Genomic DNA, 14445 nt, shown 5'->3' with positions numbered 1-14445 from the left:
GGATATTCAACTGTAGATTGAGTCAGGGTCATGCATTGAGTATGATGAGCCTGCATTTTGCAAAAGAATCTAAACAGTGAGTAGCATCATAAAAGCTGTGTGTGTGTGTGTGTGTGTGTGTGTGTGTGTGCGCGCGCGCGCGCCCGCTACACAATATCAGAAACAGAGAAGAGAGTAAGCAAATATGGCTTTGACCAGGATCAAATTTGACAGCCAGTACAAGTAGCTGGCATCACTCCCATTGATGACACCTCAAATGCCCAACAATTACAAAATCTTTTAACGCAATATTTCCTGACACCAAATATTGCTTTACCTTGGCTATGGAAGTATTATGTTAATAATAATTAAATCAAAATAAAAACAATTATCAGCTATGCAAACACATGATGATTTTTTTGTTGCTCTAATAAAAATACTTCACAATAATAATTAAAAAACACATAACACTGAACAATACATTATCTACATACAGTTAAATTGCTGTACATCGCCACGATATATGTACACTGTAGTGATACATCCCATTCCCTAAATAAGAGGTATAACATCCTTAAATACACATGTCAGAGAGTAATCGATAAGTGGTGAGCACCTTATTGTTGGGAGGTGTTTTAAATTGTAGATGATGATACCAGAGCTAATGATCCAGCGAATGTATGGAAGTGGGTAGCAGTCAGACAATCGTACATGCTGAGGTGGAGATAGGATTTCCATAGAGCAGGCAGTGCAGAAGGAAAGAGCTCTATGAAATCTAAGAACACGAAATCTCAAAGATAATAAAGGTATTATACTTGTTAACTACCTGGCTGAATATCAGACTTGTTATGTACATGGCACAGAGAGGCAGTATACGGGTTGGTAGCTGTCCTCATTTATCATGTATTGAGTTCTAATTTTGAAGATAATATAAGAAGGTGAATTGAATCTCACTTTTTATTTAGGTGGTGAGGTGAACAAAAATGAGAAGTTAATTTTCTGCAGCTTTATCTGCAGTCTGTAAGGAGGCGAAGTCTGAGCCAAATTTGGGGACAAAGGCACACAGATTCAGGACACAGGCTAGTTGGACCTTGATTAATAATACTTAACAGCAACCGACTATTCAGTAAACAACATTCATTGTATATAAAAGGAATGTTCAAGTGGCAACTTATTTATGTTGAAGTGGCAACTTATTAAGTGCTTGGTGCACGACGTGAAGTAGAACAAACCATCACGCAGCTCAAGCCAACCTGAAACACTTCAATGCTGATACTACTGAAATAACAACCAATGTACTTACCACTCGCATCAGTTTCTTTTCCTACAGTTTCTCATGCTTTTTCCACAGCAATTTTGTTTGAATATACTGGCAAACTGTGACTATATAGACACGGATGACTCTCCATTGTTACAGCCAGCTTAGCACAAATTACTTGGACCCAATCTGACATAACTAATAACCAAGAAAGAACATACAGTGCGGGAAGTCACACCAGAGTTGTGACGCAACTGCCAGAGCAGTTGCATTGGACGTGGTTGTGTGGGAGTTACGCACATACATGTTGCATTGCACATGGACCGCAGTTGCGCCTGTGGACAAGGTACAATGCAGCACAATGGGTCAGACTCTGAAGTGACAGCTGTCCAATGCTCATACATTTCCTTGCAGGTGCGTTGCACCAGTGGGCAAACGGCCTAAAGGAGATTTAACATGTGAATACTCTTGATGACTGAATAAAGCACACAGTGATAAAAATTGGAACTTGAATACAAGTGGCCACAACTTAGGTCTATCTTTACTTCTGGTTGGGGAACATACCATGGAGGTGTTTGTGGTGGAGTGTTGCATACTGATAATTGGAGGACGTTGAAGTTCGTGTCTGATGTCTCCCAGCCCTATGCTGCCAGATGTCCTGTTACAGCTGCTTCCGTAGTCCAAATAGGATAAAATGAGTTCTTTACAAAATATTAATGAAACTGTGATTCGCGGCCTAGGTACTGTTAGTGAGGAAATGGAGAATACCGAGTTCCTTCATGCTGGAAGTCTTGAGTTGTTGCGTATGTGGCAACCATATAAACTTATCATCAAAAAGAAGTCTTAGAAAATGGTAGTGATCCTTTATTTCCATTGGGTTTCAACATGTACTTCTCACCAAGGATGGGGAGGCTGTATTCTACAAATGTACACAGCTCTTGATTTAGTCGGAGAGAAATGGTATTCATGGTTTTGTGCCCATTTTCTTGCTTTCCATATAGCTGTCTGTAGTTGGCATTCTGCTTTACATAGTGATATGGAGCTATAACATAAACAAAGATCAACTAAATATAATTCTGGTGTGACTCTGTGCCATCACATCTTCAATGCCGTTTATTGTAATTGCAAAAAGTGTGGCACTGACCCTTATGCGACTCTACTGTCCTGCATGTATCTGTTACTAAGGGTCTAAATAGTCGAGGGGAAAAAACACACACAGATGATGACTGGTAAATTTCCTTGTAAACCCTATTCGTGCAAATATGACAAAATGTGAAAATGCCATGTTGTATCAAACACCTTGTGTAAATCAAAAAAATACTGTACCATATGTTGGTGGTGCACACTATTTATTAGTTCGTTATGAACCGGCTTTCAGCTTTCTTGAGCCATTGTCAGATAACAGATTGTTATTCATTATACTCTAATTTTTTATTTGATGTTAGTTTGATAAGTTGAATAGTATGACAAAAAAATTACAAAACTGTAAAACATAAAGGTTAAAATTTTTTTATTGGTTGATTTGAAATGGAATGACCTATTGTTTCGAGTGTAATGTTTATAGGAATTTGTTCACAGAAGGTGCTTAATCTGAGAAGTGTGTGTGAACACCTCTGGCTGCTTGTTCTGTGTTTGTTCTGCTTTATCATTTATGTTATATCCTATATAACTGTCCTCAATGAAATGGCAATACCTATTAGTTGAGACAGGCATATCAATAGAGCCATTACATTGATGTAGTTTGAAATGTTTCATGTGTGAAACATCAACACTGATTCCACATATTCTGATAAAGGGCTCTCCACACAGATGCCACCTAGCCACAGCAATGATCATCTGGCTTATAGGTTGTTGACAGGAGTCCCAATGCCCCAAGAAGTTGGGTATGTATTTCTACACATGCATGGGGAGCTAGCAGCTCAGGCATCAGAAGTGTGATCCCTGTGTTGTCACAAGCCTATCAAAGTGGTACATTAATGATCCCTATCAAATTAGACTGGCTACTGCATTGGCATTTAAGTGCATAAATGAGCCTAAGTAGTCACTGTAGGCAGGGGATCTTTAGCGGCGTAAAAAGTTTGTGCTATTTAAGCTATTCTTCCCCATCTGATGAACACTATAGAAAAAATTTTGAAAATGGAGGTCAAAGGCAAAAAGGGACCAGAAATTACTTCTGCTGAAAAACTGATGCAGAGGAAATGCATAAAGATGTAAATCAACAGAAGCTAGAGACAGAGCTGGGTTAACATCAAACACTGTCACCATGGGAAGGGATATAGGAGAAACAAGGAGTGTCTGAGATGGGGGATTCCAGCACAAGAAAGGAAGTAGGTGCTGCACAAGGGGCGGATAATGGGGGATGTTAGGGACACCCAAGTCACATTGAGTCACATGCAATCATTATTACTGCTGGATCCATGTGGACCTGGCTATCACAGATGCAAGAATAAATATATCCTAAACTCACAGCAACTGAAGAGCTTCCTGAAGTCTAAAAGTAGACAGGTAGCACCTGACAATCTGCAACAAAGAACTTCAATACACTACAATTACTGCACTAGCAGGTATTACCTAGCATGAGTTTCCGGTCAAATTACCACAACTTCATAAACTGTTGTCTGACATTTTTAACATTATTTCATAGTTATAAATCAAGTGTCACACCATACTGTAAATGATCATACTGTGACCTGGAGACAGATCACAAGTTTGGAAGAATTTGAATCGAGAAACACTGAACAGGAAAGTGCAATTATAGGCACCACTTTTGATCAAACTGCTGTCACAATTACCTGAGCTAATTTTCAATGTGGCACCACTGAAATCTGTATACCATTTGCTATTCGCAGTAACTATGACAGAAATTTTGATCTATACTTCAGCAATGAGCCTCTAAAGGGTACCTACCACACCCTCTTAAATACTGTTGATGTTCCTCTCCACAAAAGTAAATTTGTTGGAATTAAACATGGACGCATGAAACTTACCATGTGGTGATCATGTTACATTAATGATTTTATGGTATTTTTCACTGTTGGAAAATGTGATTCATTCAACCCTTACCAGTCATACCATGCCAAGTGGTATAGAGCTCCCCGTAGGACAATCACAGATTTTGCTGAAATGTTGTGTGAACATTTGGACCCGATGAACATAGGTACAGTTTTACTTTTGCCAATGTAATATTTGCAGCAACATACTCATTTGTTTGATCCCAAAATGTACTCCTGAGTTTTTTTTGGCAACTTTGTGATACAATATCTCTGGCAATATTTTCTTGAAAGAAACAAAACTTAGCCATCTTGTAAAACTTTTTGCACTATTAAGCAAAATAATAACAGATTTCTTGAGCAATTTTCATATAGATGATTTGAAGCAAAGTCAGCCAAAAAAACAGACGCTTGGAAAATAATGCAAAGTATCTCTGGAAGCAATTGTGACATAAATCTGAAACTTTGTGTGTAATAGCTTACCAATACAAGGTCTTAGAAAATAAAATTTCATTCTCCCACTGCTTTCCAGCAGTTTACAAATTAAGGGAAAACTTTACATTTCTTATTTTTTGCAAAAATGCCCCACTTTTACAAGAAGAGTATCCCGAAAACTCTTTTAAACCAATTACATTAGAAAGCCGATTTCTAAACCACCAAAAAATTAGATTTGGTTTTGCAATGCAAGCATATAAGGCCCTAAAAAGCAATAACAAGGTGGATGTGAATTAGAAGTGTGCCCATATTCCACAGATACTCAAATCTGATGTCTTTTGTTATGTTCTATAATTGTTTAGTACCCTCTAGGAAAGGTAATATCAAAAGATGTTGATTACGAAGTGAGATTGAGTCAAAACACCTCAGGAGGGGGAGGAGGAAAGTGTGTCTTTTGTCACAACTCCTCACAACATACTTCAGCCTGTTTTTCTGCTACGACAGCTACAGAAACAAACTGGTTATAATTTCAAAACTTCTGTACATTACCAAGGCACTGCAGATAATACCAGAAAAATTATTGCATAACAGCTGCAACATACACCCTATAAACTGCCTTCAAGTTTTACACTACTGTCACATTGTGTGATTTTGATAAAATCCACAGCAGTCTGCCAGATTTTTTTTTTCTTTTTCTGATCAAATTTATGCTGTAAAGAACTCTGGATATATCTTTTTTATTGTACAATGCTACTGACTTGCTAGTTTAATTCTGGTTTAAAATATAGCATATTTGTGTTTGCATAGTTGTAGTTCATGTGGAACATTACTGTACTGGTAAAATACTGTATAAATGAGTTACAGTGGTCTATGGATGCTTAATCACTGCAGGTTTCTTTTAAAGTGAGAAAACCAGCTTTCTCACTGCAATAGAGGCCACACTCAACAGCTGTGCAACAGCAGCTGCTAGTGGGTTAATTTACCAAAAGGGTTCCAAGCCCAATAAGGGCTTCTTTATACAGGATCCCGATCGCGATGATATATTTAAGTGTTAAGAGTCTAAAGCTAGAAGAGGTCTCTTTTACAATCCTACACTTATGTTTACTTAACACCACTATTCCTTTTTTTTTTTTTTTTTTTCCTCAGGTTTCATTAATTTGCTGTTGAACGTTAAGATGAAAACCGCACTGCAAGCCAGATGATGTCACAGATGATGCTGGAATAATTTTAATAATATGCTATTCTGGAACCCAGGATTTGTCACTCCTTGATTTCATTCAATTTCTGCTGTGCTGATGAAAGCAAATTTAATGCCATTTTGCCAACTGATAAAACAAATCAGGTCAGCAAGTTTCCAAATAATTCATTATCCTTTCTGGCCAAAATTAGTGACAGTGATGAAGGTGACCCCAGACCTCTAGCCACAGCAATATTGATGGTAGGCAATGAAAACCTAAGTCATCTGTCTGTGAAAACTTGCAAGTCCAGTGCCCAGTAACTCCATAACCACAAAGAGATTTGAAAGTGGGTGGATTAGTCTAATCTGTCAATAGCTAGGCTTCTACTATACCATTATACATGTAGCAACTCTCTGGGTCACTTTAAACTATTTTTTAAGGAACAATTTTCGCTTCATCTGTAAAATTTAACAAATTGGAGTTATCAGCTATTCATGGCCTACCATTGGTATGCTGCATGCATTTAACAAGAAGAGTGGTGAATTGGGAATATCTGTGGAGCTTCCACTGAGTAGAAGTATGCTTTAAAAAGCTTTATGCACCCACATGGCCCAGCAAATTCATTTCATTGTCCACCAAGGAGTGAAAAGTGCTGGGTTCTGGAACAGCACATCACATCACATCACATCACATCACCACATTATCACACTTATTCCAACATCATCTGGCTGGCAATATGTTTTTCGTCACGAAATTCAACGGCATGTTAGTGAAACCTGTAAAAAAATTAAAGTGGCTTGAAGTAAACTTAAGCTTAGGATCCAAAAATAGACCTTTTCTAACTTTGGCCTCTAACATTTAAATATACCATCATGCTTGTGATCCTGTGTAACAAAACCCTTGTTGGGCTTGGGAACCTTTGATACAGAAACCCACTGACAGCTGTTGGGCATGGCCCCTATGGCAGTGGGAATACTGCTTTTCTCACTTTGCTATGGACTTCAAATAAGAAACTACCTGGCAGATTAAAACTGTGTGCCAGACCAAGACTCAAACTTGGAACTGCATTTCATTGTGAGAACTTCAAATAAATTTACACACTGTAACGATGATGTAAAACTTTTTAGCACTTTGGAATATGTATGTTGCAACTGTTATGCAAGAATTTTACTGGTATGATCTCCAGTACCTTGGTAATGCACAGTTCAATTTTGAAGTTCATAATCAGCTTGGCAGAATAACAGACTGAAATATGTCATGATGAGTCATGACAAAAGACATCTTTCTTTGAAGCTTTTCTAGTTAGTCATGCTTTATCTCACTTCCGAGTCATCAACATTTTTTTTTTATATTGCCTTCCCCGGAGATTACTAAACAATTTTAGAACATAATCAAAGATGTCAGATTTAATTTGAGTTTCAGCAAAATATGGACACATTTTCAGTGCATCTCCATCTTATTATTTTTTAAACTATTTAACAATAACCATTTTGGTGTTTAAAAAAAAAAGCCAATTTTGCCCTCCTCGAATTGTAAACTATGAGAATGCAGTAGGAGAATGAAATTTTATATTGTAAGATCTTGTACTGGTAAGTTATATGAAAACTGCTCAAGAAATTTGTTTTTATTATTTTCCGAGAGTGCAAAAGGCTGTAAAAGTTTGCCAAGTTTTGTTTCTTTCACGAAAATACTACCAGAGACATTATGTCTCAAAGTTAAAAAATCTCAGGGGCTGCACTGTTAAATACTGTGCTACAGGGACAAACAAATGATTATATCTCTGTAACTATTATATTGGCAAATGTAAAATCTTACCTATGTTCATTGGGAATATGTGTGAATGTTCACACAAAACTTCAGCAACATCTGTGGTGGTCATGTAGTAACTTTTTCCAAAAATTAGATCACTTGGCATGGACTGGCCCTATGGTGTCTTTACAATTGGCCCAGGGGGAAAAAATTAGCAGTTTTGTCTAAGGAACCATTCTGACATTTGTGTCAGTAATTTAGTCAAAATACTGAAAATTTACAACAGGGCAAATGATTCCCATTCCACCTGAATTTTACCACAGTGTGCAAACCACAGTAACACCCTGTGTAGCTGCAATAAATTTTCTTCTTCCAGCCACTGCAACAGCCAGTTCTAGACAGCTATTATCTGGTGTAAGTTTAATTTTTTAATTTGTGAGGTGTGAACCACAATGTCATCTACTTTCATTGAGGGCTCTCCTCATAGGCATCACCCAGCCACTGTGCTGTCCATTGTTCAGAGTCCATTGGCTACTGTGTTGGCTTCTGGGCCAGAGGAGTTTTCCGTGTATTGAGAATGTGTAGGTGACCACATCATGAATAAGGTGCAATCCTTCCCAAACAAACTGCTCTACTATCGAAAATTTTGACAAAAGAAAGAAAGGTGAGCAAAAAACACAAAAGTGAGCAGTAGACTTTAAATTGCAAAAAGGATAACAGATAAAAGTAAAGGATGTAATTAATGTGAGAAAACGAGGAAATAGCCAGATTGGTAAGACATTTTTGAAGACTTATTATGCATCACACACTATCAAAGGAAGAAACTGACAAACCTACATTTAATTCACTTAACTGATAATTTCAGTCCTAAGTGGGAATTATAAAAGTGCTATTGTTTGGAACCAGCATGTGTTACAATTTGCACACCTGTTTTTGAAGTTTTTGTGTGTTTGACAATCATGTCTATCAGTATGTAACAAGAATTAAAATGCTATGTCAAATAAAACTGTATTTTCATTCATACACTCAATATGTGAAGATATGTTAATGGAACTGGTTTAATGTGTGGAATTATTTTCCATTTTTATAAAATCCGTTTCACTGAAAAACTGAAGTTCACCGCTATATGGAAAGTAATATTGCACAATACTGATTAAGAGAAAAAGGAAAATAAAAGCAGTTTATCGGGAAAAAATCTTTTTGAATTTGATGAGGTGCCACTGTTTGCAGCCTGTCTCCCAGGACAGGAATGTTTCTGGGTCGAACGTAAAAATATATGTTTAGTACTTCATTTAATACATCTTAAATGCAGTAACACCTGATACTTTAAAGAAAGATTTTTTCCCCTTTTCCTCCTTGAACTGATATGAACTGTCATCTGAAACTGAAGCCCAGAACTAAATTGTGCTTACAACATGGTGACACTGCACAAATTTTGACTTCATGTAGAATCTATCATGACCAAAAATACTCCCTCTAGACGTCACCTACTTATATAAACAATGGAAAACAATAATTTTAAAAATTCGACAAATAAAAAATATGCTCTTTCTGTTTGGTGAAACTGAAGCAAAGAAAGGAAACAGAAGTTCGTAGCATGTCCATTAAGTACATATTTTTTTTCTGATGGCTGCTCTGGACACAAATGTAATCACAATGATTCAATTTTCCCTCTCTCAGACTTTTGGCATTTCAACAAGATACCACGTTATTTTCTCGTAAGAGCCGATCTGCTTCTTACCAATGATCAAGACTTTAGATCTTCGAACAACAAAGATAAAACTTAAGAAACACGGTCACAAGAGGATGAAGCAATTATCAAAAACTCATTAAAAGAAAAGTCTCTCAGCCATGGAAACACAGAAAAATTGTTGTTGCCCAACCTAAAGTTATACTTTCAACCAATAAATACATGTGTGCCAGTGATGATGAAATGATGAGGACAACACAACACCCAGTCCATGATTGGAGAAAATATCCAATTTGGCTGGGAATCGAACCTGGGCCCGCTGCATGGTAGGGAAGCACATTACCACTCAGTTGAGCAGGCGGACAAATACATGGAATTTCGGTGTGATTCAGAACACAAGGGACCCTCAAAAAGCTTCCCTGCTTTCTGTTATCCATTTGAAGCTGTGAATAAAAAAGTGGGACTACGTCAAAAAATATTTGAATAATATCGCAACCTTTCAAAAATTATTTCAAAATCACCCCAGTGGCCCCACAGAGTATAAACAAAGACACTACAAATGGTAATTTTTAAACCTTATCACTTTCATATAATATTTGTTGTATTATTTATCATATGGTATTACATTTTTTGGCTTGTCACTTCATATGGCGTTTACGTCAAAAATTTCGACAAATGCTTCCATACAAAGGTTAAAGTCTGGTATTTGCTGATCTTTAAATCTTTGTTTTTATTGTGGAAAATACACACAGAATGACAAGTTCAATTCCATCCAACTGATCGATATATATGCTCAATACTGTTGTTAGTTTTGAGATGGTAGATGTAATTTTTGACTTACCCATAACATTAATGTCAATTTATGACGAAGTCCAACTGTAGTTGAACACTATCACATAAGTGTTATTTGAACTTATACCAGCATGGCTTACTGTTTAAATTGGTGGCATTATTTCATATGGCATTTATGAATTAGTCAACCCGACCCAAAGTTAGCTACCTTTCGAATGTCTTCACTGCATGTTCAGAAATCAAATACAGAGTAGAAGTTAAAAAAACTGAAACAGTCCACAACAAGTTGTACCCTATTTAAATACACACTGAACTCCACAACATTCCAATTAACTTATAAGCCCGAACTAGGAAACAGGTAGTGTACTGCCCTTGTATTTGTCGTAGTTTATGTACGATATATGCACATAATAACTACTGAAACACACTGAGACTCGTCCATTATCTAACATATGTTTTCGAAAAGTACTCTGCAGTTTTTGTTTTAATGATGAAAAGTGTACAGCGAACGTAAACATGCCAGAGCACTTCAGTTCATTATTACCACAACACGTATTTGGCATTTACATTCACTGGCTTCGAAAATTCATAACCCAATTATTACCTTTTCTGCACCTTTAACTGTGTTGAAATTACATGATTACTTCGGCCCCGATGTATCAGATGCTCATTTCAACACAGAATTATTTCCATCTTATCAATAGAAGAAAACACATAATTTAAACATAACAAAAATAGAAATTACAAAATATTAAGTGCGGCAATTTATCAGCTAATCAAAATCATTTCATTACAGAAAACTGGTAAAGCAGTCTAACGTATCTCTCTGCTCACAGTCAGTCAAATGTGAGGAAGGCCTAACACTAATTACTAATTGTGCTTGTAGTGCACTACAAGGCTTTCTTGAAATGACCAAGCAATGATTTCTATTTATTTGATTATAACAAAAAATATTTGCAAAACTTGTTCAGTTACTTATTATTTCTCTAATAACTGAAACCACAACATGACTGCTGACAAACATTTATTTTCCCACTCAGTTTTATAAACATGTTGTAGTTTTCAAAATAGTAGGGTGTGTGCGCTAACTGCATAGGCCTTTAACACAAAATATCAAATCATGGCTGATCTACAAATATTTCAGTAAAAACACAGCATGCCATACTCTAGCCTAAATATCAACAAGTGGATAATAACAGTGTTCTGTTCGAAAGAGCAATCAATATAGATGAAACAAATGGTTCTTGTTCCAACAATAATGTTCAAAATATCACTGTGGAAAGCATACACAAATAGGCTAAATGTCACAAAAATACAGATGCTGACATTTTGTTCCCACAAGTTTGTTGGTTTAAACAGATACTAATTTTATACTAATGTAATATGTGTCATTTTTTCGCGAATTACACAAGATTGTGCCACAGTAGATCTATACCTACACCCAACCTCATTTTTACCGCCAGTTTTCCTGCTACAATTGACAAAATATTTGAGTGGTGAAGCAAGGATCACATTCTTATAAAACTACTAGTTGTATGATCAATGACTCTGCAAAATTGATAAATCAAGGGTTAGAAACTACAGTGGCACAAATGAGCATGTTTCTAAACATTCGTCAGCAACACAATGAACTAAACCAATTGATCTTATAAATATTATGAATAAGAGAGGAAATAGTGCTAAACACTAAACAGGGAAAAATAAACTACATGTATCATGCCAAAACATAGTACTAAGATTTAAGCGTAATAAAACACACAGAACCTACCTATGACATCCTGCAGGTGTTCCTTCAGCTGCCCGACAGTGCTATCTAAACCAAAACTAATATCGTATTTCGTCTTGTTGTATATTACTTTGAAGTCCACTTTTTCAACATTCACATCACCATCAGGAACAGTACCACTTTCCTTTTCTGTCTCTTGCAAACATTCTGCATTAGGCCTACAGTTTTCACTACTACAATCACCCTTTTCTGCCCCTAAAAATGCAAATAAAATGAAAGTAACCCTTCAGTCCTACTATGCGTTATAACGTACAAACACTGGGAAAAAACAGCCCATCAACTACGGCGTATTATTTCAGCCGTAGCGCCCTTAACGTGTAAATACGAAATTATAATCGGTTACAACTTAAAATTAATTTTAATTTTACAATAAAAATCGTCTAGCTTTTGTCCTGATATTACTCTAAAATGACATGCACTATTTGAAAAGCTGCATGACTGACAAAGGATTTAAACAGCAGATAAAAAGAATTAACTATTGGTCTAATTTGTTTACATTTTAAAACTACGCTGCCGAACAGACGAGCAATCGTATGAGAAAACGCTACAATAGATCACTATGCAAATAAATATATTCATACCAACACACTCCATATTGGTTAACTTATAGTTTGACGAAGCTCAACCAATCATTAACTTGAATTTCGAAATGCAGTATCTTCGTTGTTTATTCTTCCGAGATGCAGTTCTTCTAGATGCCGAAACAGATGATTAGTGCCGGAAACTAAACATAAATTTGAACTATTGTGCCTGGACGCTTACTGGTTAACAGTCTCAGAAGATGTTTTCGCTACTGCAGAAATTAGTTAGAATTTACAACTTCATTAATGCACAACACACACATGCACTTTTACGGCAGAAATAGTCAAATTCTGACAATTGACACGTTGGCTGGACTGTAAGAAAAATGAATGACTATTAAATTTCCATCTTTGTCTCACTGGGCGGCAAAATTCAAACGACAATGGAAGTCCATACCGTAAATATTCATACCGTGAGGAGTATGAGTCCCTTATTAAAAAGATAAGACCAGCTGGGAATTATTTTCGCTGCAAGTATAATTCTCATTAAAGCCTTGAACGCTTCAGCCCCTCGATGCACAACATCCCAAAAGCGAGATGTTCATTGAACTTCAGCGAAATCGTCATCACAGAGCCTGGATTTTGAGGTATAAAGTTTAACACTTACCTCAAGCCAATGCGTGCTCCTGATCCAGTTCACATGTTCAAAAATAAATTTTTATCTAGAGAAGAAAAAGAAAGACAGTAGAACTTCAACGGTAATCACAACATTCTGAGATTAAGAGGAATGGAGTGTGAAACGTTTGGTCGGACAGGCAGCAATGGCAGAAGGTCGATCTTCCTATCCGTAATCGGATAGTCCTGTTCAGCGCAATAACTGAAAGTAATATCAGTTAACGCTGCATGTGCTTCTCATTGTAACAAAGGACATTTTTATTCTCAGTCTGAGCCAAATGTGTTTATTTTCCTTGTTTCCAAAGCAAAATAAAAGTAATTATAAAGAGTAAACCCAAACTATCTCCAGTGGCACTGAATAATGAAAGGCCCCTATACAAATTATGAGAGCAGAGTTAGTTAGTTAGTTGGTTAGTTTCATCTTCTATGGATTATTTGTAAGATTAATCGTAATGATATGGAAAAAGTCATTTTACATTCACATTACATACGATATTCAGTGTTAATATGGCTACATGCTGACCATTTAAGATTTTTTTAGATGTAGTTGTGAGCTAGTTGATTTATATGTACCAGCTTTTACACCTTACAAAAGTAACAATTATTATTGTACAGAACAGAAGGAATTGTCAAGGAGAAACTTTTGCAGTCTGTTCCAGATTTAACTTGTCTGTCAGACATTTTATATCATTGGGCAAGTGATCAAAACATTTGATTGCAACACTGTACATACATTTCTGTGCTGCAGACAGCTTTAATGTGGAGTAATAACATCATTTCCTCATCTGGCATTGAAAATTTTGTACATCACTGTTCCATTTAAAATGCAGTGGATTATTTACAGCAAACTTCATGAGGGAATAAATACACTTTGAATCAGAAGTCAAAATACCTACACCCTTAAACAAATGTTTGTGTGTAATCACCACTCATTATTCTTGCAGCATCTTTTTGAGCAATGACGAATTTTTTCGTTAAAGATGAGTTACCCTAGAATATTATTACATGTGACATTGTTCAATGAGTAAATGCAAGATACAACATACTGCTGTGTTACACTTATCTGTAGTGTAGTAACCTCTATACGACCCGAACTGAATATGCTGAGTCATTTTGAAATTGAGGGAGTCGCCACTTGCAGAAAACCACTCAATAATAATATTCAGAACATTATTTACCATTTCTTCAGTTGCTGTATAAATGTTTCCATCGATTACAATACTAGTGTCATCCACAAAAAGAACTAATTCTGTTTGTTGTATAGTATATTTGACAGAAGGTCATTTAAATCTATGAGAAATAGTGGTGGACCCAGGGTAGAGCCTTGTGGAACCTCTTAAACATTTTTTTTCTCAGTCAGAAAAATCTCTCTTGCTTACACTGGTTGAATTA

General features: G+C 36.3%; 1 protein-coding gene across 1 annotated transcript in view; it reads right to left on the bottom strand.

Moving 5' to 3' along the window:
* The window catches only part of LOC126253548 (ubiquitin domain-containing protein UBFD1-like), a 59977-nt gene extending 47241 nt beyond the window's left edge, over nucleotides 1-12736 (bottom strand). The window contains exons 1-2 of the mRNA XM_049954954.1: nucleotides 12439-12736; nucleotides 11840-12052 (exon numbers count right to left, since the gene is read on the bottom strand). Coding sequence (XP_049810911.1) covers nucleotides 11840-12052; nucleotides 12439-12451 — 226 coding nt within the window. The 5' untranslated portion in view covers nucleotides 12452-12736. The remainder of the gene's footprint in view (nucleotides 1-11839; nucleotides 12053-12438) is intronic.
* Between the last annotated feature and the right edge of the window lie 1709 nt (nucleotides 12737-14445).

This window comes from Schistocerca nitens, chromosome 4 (assembly GCF_023898315.1).
Source record: "Schistocerca nitens isolate TAMUIC-IGC-003100 chromosome 4, iqSchNite1.1, whole genome shotgun sequence".
Taxonomy (NCBI): Eukaryota; Metazoa; Arthropoda; class Insecta; order Orthoptera; family Acrididae; genus Schistocerca; species Schistocerca nitens.
Note: the sequence above shows the minus strand (reverse complement) of the source record. Positions and strands in the feature narration are given on the sequence as shown.